The sequence below is a fragment of the Platalea leucorodia genome (genome assembly GCF_965183815.1).
Source record: "Platalea leucorodia genome assembly, chromosome: 3".
In the NCBI taxonomy this organism is placed as follows: Eukaryota; Metazoa; Chordata; class Aves; order Pelecaniformes; family Threskiornithidae; genus Platalea; species Platalea leucorodia.
This window is the reverse complement of record NC_138825.1, coordinates 95,605,357-95,627,929: the sequence shown is the minus strand read 5'-3', so window position 1 is coordinate 95,627,929 and position 22,573 is coordinate 95,605,357. Positions and strand designations below refer to the sequence as shown.

General features: G+C 39.1%; 1 protein-coding gene across 1 annotated transcript in view; it reads left to right on the top strand.

Annotated features, from left to right (window-relative positions):
* Positions 1 to 3,389: 3,389 nt before the first annotated feature.
* Positions 3,390 to 22,573, top strand: part of COL19A1 (collagen type XIX alpha 1 chain) — a gene marked incomplete at both ends in the record, with an annotated part of 202,906 nt that continues 183,722 nt past the window's right edge. Inside the window, 3 exons of the mRNA XM_082305887.1 lie at positions 3,390 to 3,483; positions 12,634 to 12,708; positions 13,206 to 13,305. Of these exons, the coding sequence (XP_082162013.1) occupies positions 3,390 to 3,483; positions 12,634 to 12,708; positions 13,206 to 13,305 (269 nt within the window). The remainder of the gene's footprint in view (positions 3,484 to 12,633; positions 12,709 to 13,205; positions 13,306 to 22,573) is intronic.

The following is a 22,573-nucleotide window of genomic DNA, read 5'->3' as shown; positions in this document are numbered from 1 at the left end:
TCTTTCTCTCGTGATTCTAAGTTGGGAAGAACAACAACTGTTTTGAAATTTAAACCAGGAAGATAATCATGTCTTTCCATGTGATTTGTTGGTTATCCTGGCTAGTTATCTTGGTTGAAATGAGGAAACACTTTTCAAAATCTGTTGGGGGAGGGGGTAGGGAGCAAAAAGCTAACCCTATCAATTTTCTGACCTGGAGACCAGTTAGGCTAAATTGCTGTTATGCTAATAAATTTTCATATAATAGTCATCACCTTCATTTTTTTTCCCCTGTCAGGATGGTTCTACTAGAAAAAGATAAAATACTTCTTGGATACATATAAATGAGATATGTTTAATTAAAGCCCTACTCTCTGTCTTCTGTGTATCTATTTCTAGTCATTTTACTTTTCTCCGTCCTTCTATCTGGTTTACATCTTCAAAATGCAATACGGAAAACTGCCACAAGCACACTTGGAGAACCTGAGAAAAGTGCAGTTCCGCACATTCAGATGAGAGCCAGTGGCAGTGCTCAATCTCACCATTTCATCACAGACAGATGATAATACAGTGCAAGAACATTCAGGTTTGTAAATGATAGATTTTAAACAGCAAAACAATTGTCAGAAATCGGCTGTGCTTTGCAGCGTCAGTGCCATAAATAGGTGCACTCTCTTGGTTACTTGGGTGGATGATTTTTTTAATTTATGATAAATTATATAAAATTAATGATGTGTGCTTACACTTAAGTGATAAAAGCTAGTTTCTGCTGGTGTGCTAATGTACGTAATTAGTTCTTTACAACTAGAAACCAGATACTCTTTCATTCATGCGTTCATACTCTAGCAGTTTAATTTATGGAACTGGTTTTTTTGGGCTTTGTAGAGGGAAGGAGAAAAAAACCATTTCTTACATTGTTACTGGACTTGGGATATACAAGTACGATTATGTAAAATCTGTGTCTGGGTGGCTGTTTGTCCTTTCTTGCAGAGTATTCTGTGCTCGCTGAGTGGGAGGGTCACCCTCTGTGAGACTAATAAGGACAGAGCTGCATCCCCCTCTACCACTCTTTGGAGACTCACTCCAGCAACTCCTCGGCACTACAGCAGCTCTCTACAGGCATTTTCAGTGCTTCTGGGGGACATACTAAAATAAAAATTAAAGGTAAGCAACTCATTATTTGTAGTCAATTGTCTCAACATCTTAGATGCACACACAGAGCACCATATTCCTGGCTTGTTTTGTGGTGGGTTTTGTTGTTTGTGGTTTTTTTTCCTCTCCAAAATTGCCATTTAAAGTTCATCACTGATTTTGCCAATATTAGCCGTCCTCTATAAACATAATGTACACGGTAAGCTTTTAATTGTACTGTAATCAGTCTGTGTTGTAGGATTCTGCTCATGATTGTGTAAATACATTGTATATGTTTGTGGGTGACTAGAGGTGTACGCTAAGATATGCTAATGAAAACAGTCCTAAATTTGCAGTAATTTACAAAACCGATTAAACTGTTGCAAATTGCCACAATGCTGAGCACGCTTACTAACTGTATGCATACATTTGCATTTAAAAGTCTACCTATTAGTGTGTATCACCCTAATTGGCGTACCGCGCGGCCTCCATCCAGTTAGCTACAACGCACTGGTGCGCAGCGGCAGGGGCGGGAAGCGCAGCAAGCGCTCTCCGGGACGGGGGAGCCCGCGCGGTGCAGCAGCTCCGGGGCAGCTCCCGGGGAGGCCGGGCCGGAGCCGCGCGTCCCCGGCGCCAGCACCGCCCCGCCTGGGCCGGAGCCTGCCGGGCTGCGGGCCCGCCGCGCCTCTCCCCGCGGCCCCCTCACCTGTTCGCCCCGTGCAGGTGCCCGGCGCCCGGCCCGGCCCCTCGGCAGAGGGCTCCCTCGCTCGCCGCCGCTGCCCGGCGCCGCCGGCCCGAGCGGGCTCCGGGCCCCGCTCCGCCCCGGGGCCGCGGAGGAAGCGGCGGCGGGCGCTGCCCCCTCGCTCGACTCGCCGCGGGGCGGCCGCCGCCGGCGCCGCGGGCAGGTTCCGGAGAGACGGGGCGGCCGAGCGAGGGGCGGCGGGTAGGAGCCCGGGAGCGGGGGTCCGGGGGCGAGGCGGGGAGAGCGGGGCTCGGGCAGCGGGGCGGGGGCGCCGCCCGGGCCGGCGCCTCGCTGCTCCCCGCCCAGCCCCGCCGGCCGAGCCACCCGCTTGCCTTGCCGCCTGGTGTTTTAAACCCTCCCTGCAGCACGCCCAGCTCGGCCCGGGAGCGGTCACGCTGCCGGCGCCGCCGTGTTACAGCCCGAGGTGCGGAGGGCTCGGGTCGCTGCCGCCCCGCAGGCTGCGGCGCGCCGGTCGTGCGAGGGAGCGCAGCCTCCCGAAGCAGCCGGCGGGAGAGGAGCCCAGCCCGGAGGTGCGGTGGCAGCGAGGGGGGGGCGGTGTTCGCGATTTGGTTGGCAAGAGCCCTTCAGAAAATGAGACCTCTGGAGCGGCAGCTCTAGTGAATTACTGATGCCTGCTTGTCAAGCAGGTGCAGGAAATTAAATGATAATGTTATTTGAACATGTATTCACTTTGCTGCTGTTGGGGAGGCTGGAAAAGTTAATGATGGTGTAGTTGCTGTCAGTACATGTGACTGACAGAATAGCTCTGATGATGAATAAGGTGCCGTGTGAAAATACCTATAAAAATTGCATCTTAGGTATGTGATTTTTTTTTCTTACAGAAAATGTGATTAGAAAAATATTTGTCATTTTCTGTGTTTCATTAAATTAACGTGTATCTATACATTGCAGTCAGCTTAGAAGAAAAGCTGATACTGTCTTTAGAGGACAAAAGATATATTGTTAAAGCCAGACTGTATTTTTGCGAGATTTAAACTGTAAACTCAGTACAGGCTGCTCTAGGCACTTGTATATTTTGTAAGGCAGAGAAATACCTTATTTTAGTTTCTTTTGCACTTAAACTGAAACGACTGCACGTTGTCCGTGTTCGATTTGAAGACTGCTTCAGCAATCACTGTTAGTGTTGTGACACCAAACAGCTTAGCTAATATATTTCAAATTGAAAACCTGGGAGAAAAATAAAATTAGTTGTTATGAATGAAATGAAAATTTAGTGCCTTTACAACTAATGTCTCTGAGTTAATATTTCTAAGGTGTTACTTACAAGTTTAATAAAGGCCTAAAGGACTATATTTGTCATTTCTTTCTAAATAAGTCTTTCTTTGTAGCTCCGTACAACAGATAAATGATACAATTTACGTGTGACTAGCGACTTCCTCTTTCCTTTGCAGTTAAGAAATTCTGGTTTGTAGTTTTCTGATGGGGTGAGGGGAAGAGAATAAGAAGAGATTGTTCTGAATATGATTATTTTCTGTTTCAGATTTGTAGCTGATTGTTCACATGTGTCCAGGGGGAGATGAAGTACATTGGATCCTGCATAGTTTGGCTTTGTATGGCAGTCTTCCTCCTCCTTCCTGTTTCTACTTCTGTGGCAGTCAGTGACCAGACAGGTACTTCTGTTTTTTTGCCCATCACAGACCAAAGGCGTAAATCTCAGTACTGAACAAATGTGAACAAATAATGACAGTACATGCAAAATAAGCTTTTTTTAATCTATTTTTTTAAAAAGTCTAAGTTTGAAGCAGTTCCAAAGCAGCCTGTTTCCTGTGCATGGAAGATTCATGTTTGGAAGCAGTTGTAGTTCCTAGGAGTTTTGTTTTGTACTTTTTTACCTTACCATACACAAAAAGATTCTAAGTCAGAGCTTGCAAAATTTTTGTGAACAAAATCCTGTGGCTTTATTAGAGCAGATCAGTGCTCACATTGACTTAAACAACCTAATGCTCACGTTAACCTTACCTAAACTTAATCCCCAGACCAGGTTATACGTTTCACAGATGTAGAGTTAGACAAACCCTTGTACCTAAGAAAACAGGGGAAAGGAATATAGTGATATTGTTTAACTTAAAAGCTGTTACCCGTCTTTGGCAAATTTTCTCATACTTCTGTTTTCTTCTTTCTCATACTGTCCACGTGGTATCTAGCTCTCTCATTTAAACTTTACATTGATTCTCCAGAGTGTGGTAAATTCTGTCTTAAAGGCATGTCACGTGTGCTTGTATAATAAGGAATTGTGAGTTTTCTAGAATTGCTCAGCCTCAGCATGCACCTCAACTTTCTGGAATTTTCCTACAGTTATTAGCAAGGAGAACATGCGTGTTGCTATTTAAATAGAAATAAAAAGAGTTCTTTTTCATTAATTTTTTTAGAAAATTAAATTTATTTTTAGTAATGCTGTTTTTCCAGAAACCTGATGGAAGATAATAGAAGCTATACATATACAAAAACTTTGAATTTCCATAACACATTTGAAACTCAGGCCCAAGAAATTTAAAAAGTCAACGACTAGGATAATAATCCTTTTACTACTCCTGGAAACAATAAATAGTAATATTTTAAAAATAATAAGTGTCATGTGTGGGCTCTAAGGTAAAAATAATATGTTGTGAAGAGTCTGAATTTAAGTCAAAGACTTTTTTGCCTTATATTTTTAGGGCAGCAAGGCTAAGTGCTCTACTGATGAATTATTCTTAACCCCTGTGGGAGAGTGAGCCTACATCATAGCCATGCAATCATTCTCTTCAGCTGTCTGAAAGAAGCAAAATGGGTTGTCTCCTCTGTCATTGTTAGCTGGTGGATTGTAGAAGGGAAGTTTTAAAAGGGTGTGAGTGCAGAAGGTTACCTAATAATATAAATGAATAAATGGAAACTTGAAAAATTTTAAAACAAAATGCCAGGAAGCAGTGTATCTTTTCTTTTTTTTTTTTTTTTTTTTCTTCCCTCATGAAAAGATGTCTCAGTAAAAGGTGGACCGGTCATAGAAGATGTGACAGATGCACTGAACTGCTAATAAACGGTGTGTCTGAACTGTACATTATGTTCTGTTAGAAGTTTGTGGCTAGGCAGCCAGAAGGGAAGTTGCAGTTTTCCTTAACCTGATTGCCACAAATGGATCAAATATGGGTCAAATTGAACCGCTGGGAAGAAGAGGAGAGATTGAACCTCTCCTGAGAATAACTGATGGGGTGTAATTGAGAGAAGCTTCTGCAGTTTGAGGTGATACAGGCAGATGGTGAGGAATAACAAGTAGATAGCTGCCAGCTTCAGCAGCTCTGCCGACAGCAGGGAATAGGCTCAGAGTGAAGCCTCAAGTTGATAACAGGAAAGAGACTCTTCTAGAGACTGAAGGGATGGTTACTGTCCAAAAAAGAAATACAAGTTGTAGACCAGAAAGGAGGAGCTGAGAAAGAATGGATCCTGCAACGGTGCAGTGGTCAGGGGTACAGATGTCTCTGCAAGCCTTTTGTTAATCTGCCCCGTTGTGAACAGAGTACTCTGTGTTGCAAAGTTGTCTCGTTCTAGTTTGATAATTTGTACGCAGATGAATCTGTTACAAATTGGAAATGTGCTCGCTTCAAGAAGAGAGAAATATCTAACCCCCTCTTTTTTTTTTTTTTTCTCTTTCTTTCTTTCTTTCTTTCATTAACTGGCTCGTTCTTGGGCCTTTGTTCTCTCCTATGTACCAGTTCTGTTTGTATCAGCATCTGTCCTTCAGGATCTGCCTAGGCAATCCTTTTGGCTTTCTTCTTTCAACAACATATGCATAGCATTTATTTCTCACTATGCCAATATGAAAGCTTTTCCAGCAAAGCCCATTTAGATAGGATCTTGGATTATTGCATTTACATCCTGAAATTTCTCACCTGATCTACTTAAGTCTAAAGGAATGGCCTTCAAATGCAGGGAAAAGTGTAAATTAAAGTTAATTTGGGAGGGGCAGGGGGAAGAAGTGTGTTAGAGGAAGGAAATCTCTTATGCAAGAGAAAGGATTAACTTGTGTGCATATGTAGGGGAGAGCTTTCTGAGTTGGCATTCTGAATATACTTTGGGACTTACTCATTGGGTCAATATTGTAATAAATAAATGCCAGTATTGGAAAATATGCCAGAGAGTGACAGAGTATGCTGGATCTTCTCGGAGCAGTCCTCCTTAGGCTCTGAATGTGTGCCAGTAACAGTTAGATTCACATCAAGGATTTCTTTCAGTTCTCACTTGTCCAGAAGTTTTGATGTGCTAATCGTTCATCAGAAGGAAGCACTCAATTCTAATGACAGAATATAGCAAATCTGAGGGAGAGGGTTCAAGAGTTCTCAGCAATCATGTTTTTGATCTGACTTCAAGAATATTTTCTTCATGTTGTCAACTTACATTTTTTTTTTATTGTTAGGAACATTTGGTTTTGGAGCATGGATGTGAGCTCTTTCTGTAGTGACACATGAAGTTCCAATTTGATCATTCTTGAATGCTTCAAATTAAGAATATTAATACTTTGTCTCATTCCCAGATCATTGCTGTTTTTTCAACTTTCTTTTACAATTACTGTTTTTCAAAGTCACTTGCTAACCCATGAAAAATGTAGTATAAACAAAGTCCTGGGACTGTCAGGCATGGTGAATTTCCATTGCCTTTTGACGTGGAATGTGCTGTGAAAAGTGTTGGCTCTAGATCATAATTTTAGATAGGCACTTTAACCCAAATACAGTGAGTGGTTTCAAGTATGCAAATCAGTTCAGCTTTTTGGTTTTCATGTTTTAGTACGGCTAGATATTTCTCAAAATCAGGATAACGGCTCTACAGTAACTCTCATATACAATGTTTTCATATTCTTAATATTCTGAATATTTAAGGTTGGATCCACAAACTATTGTTAGCATTGCAGTGTTTAATTGACTCTGCCACCCTTGGATTCCTTAACTTGCAGTTAAATACTAAGTCTTCTTGGCCAGTGAATAAGGAGCTTTAGGTATCTGTAAGAATGTGGTTCACAAAAGCCTGCACGCTCTGGAAAGCCACTTCAGCTAGTGAGTCAGTAGTATGTAAGAGAGATCCCAGACCACAAAGACGAACATTCTCAGCTACACACATTCTCCCAGTGTGAAGCCTGTAAATTAGATCAGCCTGGTTTTTTTTTATGGAAAGGTAGAGAAAGAAAAAAGCATCAACTCCTACAGCTAAGATATTCACCTGGGATATCATAGAATCATAGAATGCTTTGGGTTGGGAGGGACCTTTAAAGGTCATCTAGTCCAACCCCCCCTGCACTGAGCAGGGACATCTTCAACTAGATCAGGTTGCTCAGAGCCCCATCCAACCTGATCTTGAATGTTTCCAGGGATGGGGCATCTACAGCCTCTCTGGGCAACCTCTTCCAGTGTTTCGCCACCCTCACCGTAAAAAATTTCTTCCTCATATCTGGTCTAAACCTACCCTCTTTTATTTTAAAAACGTTACCCCTCATCTTATCGCTACTGGCCCTGCTAAAAAGTCTGTCCCCATCTTTCTTACAAGCCCCCTTTAAGTATTGAAAGGCTGCAATAAGGTCTTCCTGTAGCTTTCTCTTCTCCAGACTGAACAACCCCAACTCTCTCAGCCTTTCTTCATAGGAGAGGTGTTCCATCCCTCCGATAGTTTTTGTGGCCCTCCTCTGGACCCTCTCCAACAGGTCCACGTCTTTCCTCTGCTGAGGACCCCAGAGCTGGATGCAGGGCTCCAGGTGGGGTCTTACCAGAGCAGATTAGAGGGGCAGAATCCCCTCCCTCGACCTGCTGGCCGCGCTTGTTTTGATGCAGCCCAGGATACAGTTGGCCTTCTGGGCTGCAAGAGCACATTGCCAGCTCATGTCCAGCTTTTCATCTATCAGTACCCCCAAGTCCTTCTCCTCAGGGCTGCTTGCAATCCCTTCATCCCCCAGCCTGTATTGATACTGGGGATTGCCGTGACCCAGGTTCAGGACCTTGCACTTGGCCTCGTTGAACCTCATAAGGTTCGCAGGGACCCACTTCTCAACCTTGTCCAGGTCCCTCTGGATGGCATCCTGTCCCTCAAGTGTGTCAACCACACCACTCGGCTTGGTGTCATCTGCAAACTTGCTGAGGGTGCACTTGATCCCACTATGTCATCGATGAAGACGTTAAACAGTACTGGTCTAAATACAGACCCCTGAGGGACACCACTTGTCACTGATCTCCATCTGGACAATGAGCTGTTGACCACTACCCTCTGGATGTGACCATCCAACCAATTCCACATCCACCGAACAGTCAGCCCATCAAATCCATATCCTTCCAATTTAGAGAGAAGGATATCGTGGGGGACCGTGTCAAAGGCCTTACAGAAGTCCAGATAGATGCCATCCATAGCTTTTCCCTCATCCACTGATGTAGTCACTCCATCATAGAAGGCTACTAGGTTGGTCAGGCAAGACTTGCCCTTGGTGAAGCTATACTGGCCGTCTTGAATAGTATGAAGTCCTGTTTTTCACTACCTACTCTTCCTCACAGGTGAATCTAGTTCTCCAGGGTCTATTGTGAGCATCCTAATACTTGAACTCCATTGGTATGGATTTCTTAATGCTGCCTGCCAAAGCTGTTCTGTTATTTCCATAACTGTCTAAATAGTCACCAGACTTGGAGTTAACTTCTTCCCTATATCAATGAAGTTGTAGATTCAGTCTCCTTCATTCCTCTTCCCACCCTTGTCTGAATTAACACCTATATTCTAATGTAATATGATGTGGCTTACAGAGTAAAAAAGGAAAACAAAAAAATCACATCTGATTTTCTTCTACCTCTGTACATGAGGCTAAAGGTATGTAGGCAATCTGAATTCTTGACCCTATTTGAAAGCAGGCCAGGTTGGTCTGCTTTTCTTCGGTACAAATACCTTTGAGGTGGACTCATTGGATGTCGTTGCTGACACTTGTAGGTATGTTGCACACTCTAAAGAGGTTCCCTATGTCTATATATTTATGAAGCCTGATCCAGTAAGAGTGTGAGACATATCCTAGCTAATCTGGGTTTCTGCCTGAAGCTTGAGCCTGACATAGGATGTGGGTGTATGTTAGGTGGGGCTTTGCTGTTGGGCCACGTTCATTTGGCTGGTCATGCTTAGTGATGGAAACTTCGGTGCCCTTGCAATGTGCACATTGGTGGTGTTAGATGGCAGTTGAAAACTTCACCTGAACATAAAGTTTAATTATAAAGTAGCAGATAGGTACTTGTAAAGTGAATCTAGCCATTACAGGTTATACTTGATCTGGAGGAGGCAAGAGTGCTTATTGGAAGCTACAGTTCCCAGTCAGGAAGTGCACACAAGAGATGTCTGTAAGAGCGAGACTGAAGCATGCACCAGAGTCTCCTCTGTCCTTATTTGCATGGAAGGGAAAACTGGGCATGGCGCCTAGATGGAAGCTGCAGTGTGCTTCAACAGGTGCCCTGATCATTCCAGGAATTCAGAACATGCGATTGCATGTTGCAGCAGATACGTCTAGATGCAACACCTTTATTTTTATTCCGCATAATGCTATTAGAAAACAAAAAAAATTCTTACTAGCATCTTATTGGAGCGGCAGAAGGTCAGTGGTCTGTGATATACCTGCTTGATCTGCATAAATACATATTTTTGAAATTATTAGGTTGATTTTATAATAATAAGCTCCTACATAGAGCTCATTGATTTCTAAAGATTAAGGTCTGTAATTTGTCTTATGGGTAGGTGATCTCATTAATTTATAGGTATGTTAACTTGAGCTTTGACATTGCCATTGTAATATGAATTGTTGACTTCAATCCAGACAGACCCAGTTTTATCATGTGCAGAGCAATCTAGTGTATAAATGTAAGTGCGTTATTTTTACTGCTTCATTAGTTTTATAGTTATGTATTCTAACAGGCCAGGTAGGCACATGGTTTCCATGCCTGGATCAGCAGTAAGGGTTTGTAGTGTTCTTTTTCTTTCCTGAATGTTTTCGTGTAGGTCTTCTAATTCAGCTACCCACAGGATGAATGAGTAGACTGTCTGTTTTGTCTCAGAACAAAGAAAATTTAAAGATGTGCCAGCAGTACTAAAAATCTTGGAAGAGGCTAACTTTTTGACTGTATAAACTATAACTGTAGAAGGAATTTTCATCAATCTATAGCAATGAAAGTTGTCAGTCTTGGTATGGAGAGGTTTTGGTTCCAATATTTTAGAGTTTTGCCTTAGCTCTCTGGTAAGAAGAATAACATTGGGCTAAAGGAGTGCATCAGCAGCATGAGACAGAAGAAGATTCATAGTAACCCTTTCAGCTCTTCTGGGGATGTGGAATACAACCACATAAGTAGCACTTAAATGGCCTGTCTATGCTGTGACTGTTATGCCACTGATAAAAATAGGTCCACAGTCCAGTCTGTGGCATGTGAGGAATCGTTGCTATCATCTGGATAACACAGAAATTAAGGCTTGAGTCTTTATTTGGACTTGGAAGAAAGTAGCAGCAGGGAATAAGCTAAAACTCCCTAGTCTTTCGCCACCCAGCCCTCATGTAAGTTAATGCTGTCCCAGGTTCTCTAGAGCTTACTGCAGCAGTTCAAGATAAAATCAGCAATAAGTAATATTTGGCTTCTCTTATTGTAAGAACTGCCAACTACTTTAACCAGAAAGGGAATCTGCCCTGGAGTTTTTAAATATATATATATATATATTTTAAATATATATATATATTTTTATATATATATATATATAAACCTTGGTTAGAAAACACGTAGATTTAAGAAAAACATTTGTCAGTGTACGGGTGACATGCTATTGCGGCTTTAGCCATAACAGGCTTCCTTTGCGCCAACATATTTCTTATAGCTATACTTGTGTAAATCTACCATAACCACGTTCAAAACCTACCATAACCACATTCATTGTTTTAGGGTGGCTGTAGATAAAAGTCTGTAGTTTAATAATCTGTATAAGTGATTGAAGGCTGAGGTTTGTAGATTAAAGGGTATCTAAGGTGAGCCTGTTTCTGTCCCATAGCGTGTGTGCGTATATCAAACGGTGTATTGAAATTGCTATGTTAGTATGTAATTCCAGTGAATGCTTTTCACGCTACATAAAACTCCCTGCAAACCAAGAATGATGAAAGATTTCATTTCAGTTTCAGAGATTTCAACATGAATATTTTTTACAGTTCTGCATCTTTTCTGGGGAAAGGGAATTTACAGTGTTTTTAATGCATATGTTTCATCTCTTTTATCATGAAACTTTATATCTATGTATCTGTGTATGCATGTATATACACATATTTATGTATGTATATGAAGGAAAGAAAGAATACATTCTCTTAGAGCCTTAGAAATAAATTATCAGTGATGTTACTTGTAATTGTAGATTGCTATTTAGATGTAAAGGACATGGAACTTGACAAATCTTACGAAAAAATGTCTTCTACCTGGTCTATTCTTTAAACAATTGACATAGCTTTCATTAACCATGTTGTCAGGAGATGTCTTTATATCTATATTATATAATTTAGTTTCACTTTTACTAGTTATTTCCAATTAGCCATTCTTAATCTAGATCAAATACTGTAACACATTTAATAGAATTTAAGGCTTTTGAAGGATAACATGCTTTCTACATTACTGCAGAATGAATGACAAATTTCACACGCTTTACAATTACAAATATAGCTATTTTGAATGCCAGCTTTCAGTCTGGATGCTCTTGGAAATCTTTAAATATAGATGATCTCCAGGTTAATGGTAGGACATTCCTCCTTACTTTTTCATTGAACTGATACTTCAGAAAGCCCCTCGACCTTCACTGTTCAGCAGTTTCAGATATACCTTGGCCATCTTTTTAGTTGCATCAGCTCCACATGGAGCTCTGCACTTGATAAGCGCATGAGCCAAATCCTACTTGTCATCTTCCATTTGATGTCTTATTAGGGTTTAGCGGGGCTATTTGCAAAGCTTATTAAAGAAAGAGTCTTATTTCTGACCCATGCACAAAAGTGACATTTCTCTGTATTTGCTTCTTAAAAGTGTGTATTCGTGTATATATATTAAAAAAAGAGAAGAAAAGACTTTATGCAAGTAAGATACTGCATATTAATAATACAGTGTTTGATTTAAGTGTTCAGTTAGATTTAACCTTAGAATTTACCATATTCCAGATTTTAGAACATTCTGCTTTGGTTCAGACTTAATCCCCTGTAAAGCTGCTTAATTTTCAACCTCTTTCCGCCCTCCCTCCCCAAAATATAAGCATTGCTTACATTGTTTATTATATATGGTATGATTATATCCTTGTTAATCCACATTTTCAAATTACTGTTCACTGAAGTAACAATAGATTATTGTCATGGTAATCAAGCATTTATGCTTTATTGTTTCATATTCATTAATGGGGAAAAAAGGTTTTCTAATAATATAGCCAGAAATAAAAAAAAAAACACTTAGAAGTTATTGCTTTACAGAGTATTGTAGGTAGAAAGAGCTTCATACGAATTTAGTGTTTTTCTTCTGGTTATATTGTTCATGCGAGCTTTAATCATAAACAGCTGAATTAAAATGTGATAAAATTTGTATCTGCTGATATTATTAGAAGTGTAGTATGAAATCTGAAATATCATTGCTCTTATTTAGATTTTGTTTTATTGCTGTTTTTCATATCGTAAAGAAACAAACATTCCTGTTAATATTACTATCACTGTCATGATAGTTTGTTCTGATTAATTTTTGTTTGATAGAATTTTACGATAGATACTAAACTGTATTCTCTTGAAGGTGCTGTGTGTCCTTTAATGAAAACAGTTGTCCATCATCTCAAACAAATCAGCAGAGACAGTCTTGGAGTTTCAGGTAAATGACTGCGTTAATATGGATATCTAAATTAATTGGCTAGTAGTGGATGTAATCATAGTCTGACTGAAGCTGGCTTTAAAGCTGAAAGGACAGTACAGAGTGCCACCCCCATGCTCCAAAAGCTGGTGGTGTTTTTAGGAAAGTGGGGTTAAAATCAGAATGTGTTCTTCTTGGAAAGTATTGGTTCAAGTTCTGCAGCCACACTCGTTTCCGTTGTTTTTCCCAAACATCCTTCGTTCTTATCAGTTCAGATGATAAAAGGAAATAACAAATGCATTTTTCAGGTTGCAAAGTCATCTACTGAGTGAATTTTGCACTGATAGTTTCTCTGTCAATAAAATGAATATCGGAAGTTTCTCTGACTTAAAGTACTGGTTTTCAAAATAGCTTGTCAGTCTGTACTCTAGACTAAGTGCATGCTAAAAGTCAGTATTTACCTCCATTTTTTTAAAAATTCCATTAAATAAACTGAATCATTGTATTGCATTTCACAGGGTTTGATCTAGCAGAAAGCTTTTCTTTGAGGCAAACATCTTGTGGAGGGGAAAAACTCTGTTTTAAACTGGGAAGCGCACCTCTCGTCAGAGACACAAAGTAAGTAAGATACTACTTTAATCCTAAGTGTTTAAAAGACACAGCTCAGACTAAGTGCTACTAATGAACTGAAACACTGAGCAGTGTATCCAAAGGATGCCACAGAAAGACAAGTATGTCTGTTTTCAGGCATTTTCATCTGTAACAGTTTTTTCTTTGGAAAGCATTTTGATTCAGGTGTGTTTTTCTTCTGGAATCTGGAAGTATCTAGGTAGAAAGTTAATTGCAAATACCTTTTTCTTAAATAATGATTCTGATACTGCAAACTGTACTGTTTATACGTAAATATTTGTAAAACAAAGGAAACAAAGAACTTTCATGGTGTGACAAGTGTTACACTAATCTTTCCTCAGTGAAGTTGGCTGTCCTCTCTCTCATTACTGCTGGTGGAATTAAAAAGAGAGAGTGAGTCACCATTTCCTTAAACACTATATTTTCATGATTTTTTTTTTTGTCGGTGGAATTGGGATCTTTCCTTCAAGCAGCAACAATATGGTGGGTACTCAGTGTAGAGGTGAAACTAGGCAGCATCCTATTCCGACACAGGGTGGGATGAAAGGCAGAGACTGCATGAAAAATCAAAAGAAAGGTGAAAGAGAGTAAGGCACAATGGGATTGGATGGATTTAAGTTTGCATGGGGACAAGGAAATGGTAAGAAGCAGTTAGGAATGTAGTTTCAAGTTCCCCATGCTCAGTGGAGAGAGAGAGGATCATCTCAGAGCTTCTTGGTTGAGATGTGCTCCGAGTCATGGGACTGTGGTTTCTGTACAGCATGTTCCTGTGATGACGAGGGAAGCAACTGTATTCCTGTGTCTTCAGGTTGGGTATTCTCTGTTGCAAGAGGTCTGGCTCCAGCTTGCCTAGAAAAAAATACACCCGGCCCTCGGACTTCCCCTTTGCTTGGATCCTGGGCAGAGCAAAGAGGGGCTGTGGGTAGCGTGAGGCCAGGGGAGAGGGAGAAGAGAGGAATCGGAGGCACCCAGACACAAAACAAAGCAATCTTTGGGAGAAGAGAATGATTAAAGAAATAGGACCTAAATATTCTAGATAGATTCTAAGTTTTTTTGAGGTATTAGGTACTGTAAATGTATTTTTATGCTTGTGTAATTCTGCAAAGTTAAACAAAGTAATCGCTGTCTTTTTTTAAATACCTTGGACATTACCTGTTGAAGGAAAAATGACTAGATAAAATTACTTGACACAGAGAGTGCTCTATTTTTATTAGGGCCTTCCCAATATTGTAAACATTGTCTTTAGAAGAGGAACGGCTAAAATTAGGTACCACCCATACATGTCTTTACTAAAAATAAAAAAATAAAAAGATTGTCAGTAAGAAAAGTTTTTTTTAAAAGCCATTATTAATTTTTTGGATTTTTACAGATTTTTTTCAATGGACGGGAATTTGAGGGAAACATGAGACTATAGAAGAGTAGAAAATCCAAGCAATAACAAAAAATGTGGGGCAATTTTCCTTTAGGAGTAAGAAGCTAAGCAGTGCTTTGTGTGCAGTGAAATGCATATTGCAAGCTGACTTACTTCATTCTGAAACTGTAAAAAAATCAATGGCAAAAATGGAGTGAGAGGAGATAGAAATTGGAAAAGGGTAAATTATTTAAAATATATATTTGAGGGAAAATTCATGATTCGAAAGGATTGATTTCTAAGAATTCGGTGGTTTTGGAAGGGGTCTGACAGGTGATGTTGAGGTTGAAAAATTTAAAGCTTTTTTCCTAGCTTTTATTAGTTGGCCTGAATACTAATGTCTATGTTTTGTTTTCTTTTAAAAACAGTTTATTAGTGAAGGCAGTGAAAATGGGGAATTCATGTCATGGCTGATAGCTGTGGCTTAGCAAAGCCTTAACTCTTAGCGGTTGCAAGGAAAATACTCAGGAAAGACACAATACTTTTTTTTTTTTTTTTTGTACTTTCTTTATGGAGTGGGAGAGAAATCTAATTGTTTGTTTGTTTGTTTTTTTCTATATTTTATCTATTCAGCTTATTGGCAGGAGGATGACTTTTTGAGACAAAAATGGCTAAGTTTCTCTTCATTTTTCAGTGTAACTTGGGCAGGGGATAAAGAATTTCAGTAAAGGGTACACCTGGAAGGCAGGTGGTTTGGCTTTAATGGTCTCTTGCTTCTCACATTCCTCTCCCTCCCTGTTATTTTCTTCTGTGTATCCTCATTAAAGAAAAATAAAGAGAAAATCTTTCCAGTTTCCTCTAAAAATATGCATATCTAATGGATGAAAACTTTAGCTGGATAAAGCAACCGAGCTGATTATTAATAAAATGCATAACAGTGCTAGTGTATGAATATAGTTAGGCTGAAAATTAATATCATGTTATTGATATTTATAAGGTACAAGATAAGCTTTTCAGTCAGCTTGCTGTGGAAGTAAATAGTACCTCTTACATATATCTTCCTGAACAAAAAAAAGGGTTAAAAGTATTTTCAATAACATTCAAGCATTGCAGAATTTCCATTAAATCCTAGCTCTTCATGGCAATAGTCTTGCTCATACTTTTTTAACCTTTCTTCAGAAGGAAATGCATGTCATAATTAAGAACATAATTTACTTTTTGTATTCAATATATTGAATATATAATAGCTTTTTGTTGTTGAGATAACACTTCAGACACAATTTTTAAAAATTATTTGTTTAAAATATTTTTTATACTCTTCTGAACTTCTGAGTTTGTTTTTAAAAATAAGTGCAGAGGGCAGTCAGGAGCACAAAGTCAGGTTTTGACATAGTAGGGCTACAATGAAGGATAGTCAGGAACTCAGATATCTCTCATCGTAACCTTATAATTTACTTTATCTCAGTTATCCATGTACAATATCTTGTAATTTATTATTTTATTTAAATCTCCCTCTGTTACCTTATGTCAGATTGTGTGGTTCCAGACTCCTAGCATTCTTGGGTGCACAGAGGTTTTTAGGATCATTCTGCCTCAGAAAATATTTTAGTAGACGTGGTGTGCAGTAAGCAGCAGAACAGTGTTTGTTATCCATCCTGCAGGAAACTGAGAGTATCTGATTAAGCTGACTAGCAAGTATCAAGTAACTTGGCACATCTCCTCTTGCATTTCATTCATTCAGTCGTAGTGTGGGTAATAGAAAGCTATGCTGTGCCATTTTTCTTGTGTGATGCCATTTTGGTTTTTTTCAATGGACCTGGAGTAGTGTTGCACCTATTTATATGTTGTAAGTAATTTACAATGCAGTGTCAGCTTGGGAAATTGATTATGTCTATGTTGGATTTTAGTTATATCTCTTCTCTTTCTCTCTTTTTGTGATGGACTTCTGTACATATTTTGTCTTGTGGTAGGAGATAGATAGCTTTTCTTATGCTCCGTGTAAATGACTATTAAATATAAATTTAATTCTAATAATATTTTCAGGATTAAAGAGTGATTTTTAAATTAAAATACTGTGAGTTACTTATTGCAATTCTTACGTGGACATTAATATAAGTTATTCCTTAGTATAGTAGTATAACTGAGCCTTTGAATCCTAAAGAAATTCACAGTAAAATACCATTACGCAAGCAATCTAATTATGTAGTCATAATAATAGTTATTGTATGTTTTAATTTTATTTCAATAAATACATTATGGAGTCATATTTTGTTCTCTAGAGTTTAACACGTACTGCCTGTGCAATGTATTCCAGTTTGCCATAGAGCTTGCTGACAAAAGCAGCACAGGCCTCTGTGCTGATAGCAACGCCTTGAGATCTGCCAGCAGTATTCAGTACTTCTGGACATGAGGCCTTTTACGCTAATCTTTGTTCCTTAGTTGCCTTAGAGTAAATAGCACTATGATGAAATAATTTCACTGTCTGTCTCTAAAGATGCATCAGATGTCAGTTGTTCCTCTTTCTCACTTTTCTGGGTTGCTGGTGGGCCATTTTTTTTCTCCTCTGAAAGTGCCAATGAAGGTGATAATAAGTTGATTTCAGCTGAGTCTCAGAATGTTTTTGAAATGGCTGTTTATGATTAGAAAATCTTAATGGCACAGTCATGGCTTTTTATTTTGTAGTTTGTTTGGCTTGACAAACCATATTAATTTACTGAGGAGATTATCTTATCTGGCTGTTAAATGATCTCAGAGTTACAGCAGTTGGGATTACTCTCACGACTTTTTTAGGAATTCTTCCCCTTTCGGCGCAAGATACTGCAAAAGAGCTTGGATTTTGACTGTATTTGGACTACTGAGCTCCATCAGCAATGTTGTCACTGCTGCCAGAAGAGCTGTGGCTGTGGCTTGGGCCATGTTTCAGAGAAAGTGTTTCAGCTCCTTGTGATGTCTAGTTACTGGATGCAGAAATACTGTTCCCACTTCTGTCAGTATGTTCCAAGCTGGAGGATTCTTTCTGCTAAGAACTGAAATCAATGATGAAAGAATATTTACATGGGGTTTTTTGTTTGGTTTTGATGCTAACCTTTTTAATCACAAAAAATGCATAGGGAATTGCGTTTCCTAGAGCAGAGCTGGCATCAAGTGAGGCAGTTTCTGTGCCCACTGTTAGAAGCCTTTTCATAGCTAGCACTTTGCTCCCCAAAGGCACCTATCTCTGGGTGGCCTTGCAACCATTTACTTTGCTGTATGTTCTCTGGTTGTATCTGCTGAGACTTCTTTCTTCACCAAATAGTAAATACTGAGTTTTTTGCATATGACTTCAGCTGTCAGTGAATGACTACATGGGCGTGATTTTTGATTAGTTTTGCACATGGCATGTGTTTTGGGCAGCAGAGTCATTTTCAGCAGTCTTCTTGAAAAATATTATTAAGATATATATTAAGAAGTGGTATACCTATTTCTTAAATATAGAACGGATAGATGTGAAAATCGCCGGTTTCCAAAAGATTTCATTGAAAACTTTTAAAACATCTACTGAAAATGGCAGTGAGGTGGCACCCCTGTTTGGAGACAGTAGTTACATTTATGCTAACCAGCTTTTATCTGTGCTAACACAAAGTCCTACTAGCCTTTGGTCTATTGAAATATTAGATAATTATGTAAGAAACCACCTCTCCCTTCCTATATTGCGTATTTATTTGAGGTCATTTGAGCTGTTGGAGCCAACAATGCTAAGACTGAAATGTCTGGTATTTTGGTTGCAGGGTATTTTCAAGAAAAGGGCCTTGTCTCTGGAATTTGCTTCCTGATTGTGGGAGCCTGACTTTAGTGCAAATTCTGATGCTTTCTGCAGGTCTTTCAAAGTAGTGGATCAGAAGCTGCAGTGATACAGTCTTTCTGTTTCCAATTCTGGTTGAAAGGTACTGAAATTGTGTACTTTTTGTTTATTTCTAGAAACTTGAAAACTTACTGCATTTTATAAATTAAAAAGAAGGATAATACAGGGATTACTGTTGAAAGAACAAATTGGAGCTGTACCTACCGTGGAAATACCAATTATTTCATTTCATAACTAAGGAGAAAACTGGGGCCTCTTACCATGAAAAATGATAGGACAATGCTGCTTTTAAAGAATGAAGGCATGTGAATGTCTTTTTCTGCATATTTGGGCTTGTTTCTACCTGACAGTTTACAAGAAATATGCCAAGATCTTTTTATAAGATTTAAAATTCAGGCATTAATGGATTTTAATTGCTATATTGGGCTTGAACCATCCTATAATTTAACATACAATTTAGTATGTGGAAAGAATTGGGAAAGCAAAAGTAATGACAGAGAGGAAGACTATATATAAAAATGAAACATTGAAAGCAGACTGTGAGGGCACAGACAAACTATTTTAATTATGCCACTGACGGTAGCAAATCTGAATTCTTTGATCTGTAGTGTGTTCCCCTGACAGTAGAGCACTTAGCGTGGCAGCGTCGTACCAGTTGAATTGGTAAGACAATGTTGAATGAAGCAGACTGTTTCTTTTCCTTTTTTACCGCAGCAATGTTGTTGTAAAGCACTTGCAGATAAAGGGAAGGAGCTTTTGGGAGATGTGTACTTTAAGGGCACTTGTCCACAACAAGAGGATGCAGGAGACCAGCGGTGTTTGTGTGGATCCCCCGTGTGCCTCAGTTCAGGATGAAACTTAAGGCAGGCAATAAGCAAATCACAGAAGCACTGGATGAACAAATAGTAAAGGCAGTTTACTTTCCTTACTTAAAAAGCTTTCCTTAATTTGAAAAACATGTATTTCAGTTCAGATTAGTGTTATTTTTTCCTGCTGCCTTTGTTTTAAAGGAGAAATCTGTCCAGCCAAGATTATTATTTGGAAGAAAATAAAATTAGGAATTCACCTTCACAGCGCTCCTCTCCAGCTCTCAGCCTCATCTCACTTCCTCCCCATCAGCATCAGCCTCCCTGGTCAGTGAGGCCAGCAGCTGATCCCCGTGGCCCTGTCGTTTCCAGCCATCACAGCAGGGAAGGAGCAAGAATGCACCGCTGGGGTGGGGGGCAGCCTGCCGTTAACTTCAGCAAACCCTGAAATTGCACCTTCAGTTTAATGGTTTAACCTGCCTTGTAGAAAACAATTCTGTTGTTCTGATTAAAACAACAGCATCTGCAGTATCTAAGCAATTTCACTTTTACTATATACTCCTATATAGAATTCCTTTTTATTTTTGTCCGATATGGATGCCAAAACTATTTCTCAGATTTCTTATTGGATAAGATAGCAAAACTTAAAACATATACTGTCATACATACCACAGTTGCTAGACAACGTTATTGTGTTATTAGATTTCTAGATTCAGCACAAGCGATTTACCTGGACGCTTCCCTATGGCCCGTGTTCAAAAAACCGGACACAGATTCTGCCATAGGTTGTTCAATTTACTGGTAAGTTAGCTGAAGAGAGCCGGACTGTGGGGAACTTTCACAAGAGTTTGCACGTCTCTTACTCCCTGCCAAACATGCTGACTTTTAAAATCTTTGTGATGTTGTCTTGGTTTTTCTTGGCCATCTTTTTTGAAGAAAAAAGTCCCCTAAAAGTAAGTACAAGATAGTACTATAAATCAATCAGGAGGATGCACATCTCAGCCTGTAGCAGGACCTGTGTTTGATAAGAACACTAGTCAGAATAGTTTCAGAACAAAAATACAGTTGCAAAATTAATACAGTTGAAGTTTCTTAGAAATCCAGAGGAAATACAGGTATATACAGCAATGCGATATGCAACCACACAGAATTCAATGAAATGTACTGGATATAATGCATGCAGCTGAGGATAGACTGTAGCCCTCATATGTTGTAGTATAAAATTAGAGATGGAAAGATCATTTATCAGTTTTGCTGATTGGGCTGAGAGGATTCAAGTGTCTTTGTAAAATGCATATAATTTCTCCAGCTGAAGCAATGGTGCCATATGCTTCAGAAGTCATTTATCAGCAGACTGAAAAGAAAAAAATTGTAATAAACGAGATTTTTTTTTCTGGCTTTTGTGATTTAACCCTTTGTGAAATGCAGTTTGCGTTAGCTATTCTGTCAGGCATTCCTCCTCTTAATTAAAGTTGTACCTACAAAAAGATGTTTGTGCTGATACATCTGTGTCTACACTGGGGCTTTGTTATTTAAAGATGTCATAGAGATATCATTTTCTTCCCCCACCTTGCCTCTGATTTTTTCATTTTTCTATCTAAAAATAGTTTAGCTCTCTTGCAGTGAAACTGCCCTGGTACTTTTTTCATTACAGTGATTTTCATTCACTTTCAGTTGGTTGTGAAAGATTTTTGGCCTCTAGCATTTCTCTGTCGTTAGCTCTTTGCAGTTTTTATCATCATGCCATGAAACATTTTTTATTTATGGAGATAAATTGCCAAATTTTTAAAAATACTTCTTTAATTTTGCATGAACAGTACCATCCATGCCCTGGATTTTTCACTTGGTGGTCTGGGTATCAACCTGATTTCAGTCATAAGTGTACAGAGTTTGCTGATTGCAGCCTTGTCTCAAGTGAATATTTGTCATGTCACAAACGCATTTCAAAACTTGGAATGATTTAATAAACTTCAACATGAAGAACAGCCTGTAATCTATACAAACTAAGTCCTGATGTACAGATACTGGTGTATTAACGGAACCATGTGCAAGAGATTATGTTATTTTTGGATTTAGTCAATGTGACTAGTTGCAGAGTCTCAAAATTCTATTAAAAAAAATAAATCCTAAAAATACTCTGGGACTGAGCATAACAATACAGGCCTTGAATAACTTGTTAGTTAGAACTTGGTAGTTCCTAATAGGGCATTAGGCTTTTAATTGTCATATGACAATGCACGTACCTTTTACTTTAGGGATTAGGCTGCTGCTTATTGCTACACCCATAATAGCAATGTTAACATCGAAGTCTTTGATAAATTTCGATTTATCTTTTACTCAGTTTTCTCTGTGAACTCTGCTGAGAGTTTAGTAAGAAATGTGTATGTTCATACTCTGTGGTGAGCAGTGTTGATTACTCAAATACTGTTGAATGCATATCCCATGAAATAGTAACGGCTATTTTGTGGCCAAGGAACGTGAGGTTTGCTTTGGATCACTCCTGAGAAGTAACAACACAACATCATCAAGGTGCTGTGACTCCACGTACCTTATTTTTTATCTTACTGGATCTATCTCTAAGCAAGCAGTTCTGAATGCTGGATGACTGCTAGTTTAAATTAATCTATGAAACTAAACAAGAAAGATAATAGTACTCACCAGGAGCATATACAATAACAGGAACTGTTTGCCAAGACTTTGGGGGAAGAAGCGCACTTCCAGGCCCAATTCTTGCGCTCAGGACCCTCCATGCTGGATGCGCTTACTTTGAAGTATAGCACATGCAATTGCAGCATTAAATTATTGCTGTTGCTCAGGATTGACATCTAGCAGCTGACTTCTACAGGATTAGTAGATAATGCTGACTCATTTTATAGGTAAAGGTGTTATTTGGAAGCAAGTTGTTTTGGGAGAGTAATCTTCTAGTGCAGTAGGTTGGGTTTTTTTAAATATCTCCTGTGCAATTTAGTCACTGAGAATTGAGAGTGTTTAACATAGGATGTTTCATTCCTATGTGAACTGTGAACAACTTGTGATAAAGACAGTAACTCATGAGAGTAATCATACAGACAGAGACATTGGAAGATAATGTACCATAACAGGACCAAACATAGAAGAAAAGTTGTAGCAGTAGTTTAGTAATGAAACTGTATGTGAAGACTTGAATGTCTGAAAATGTTAGATGCAAGAAATGCCATCAGATATCTGTGTTTACTCATAAAGGAGCGTAGACTTTGAAACCATTTCTTATTTTTTATA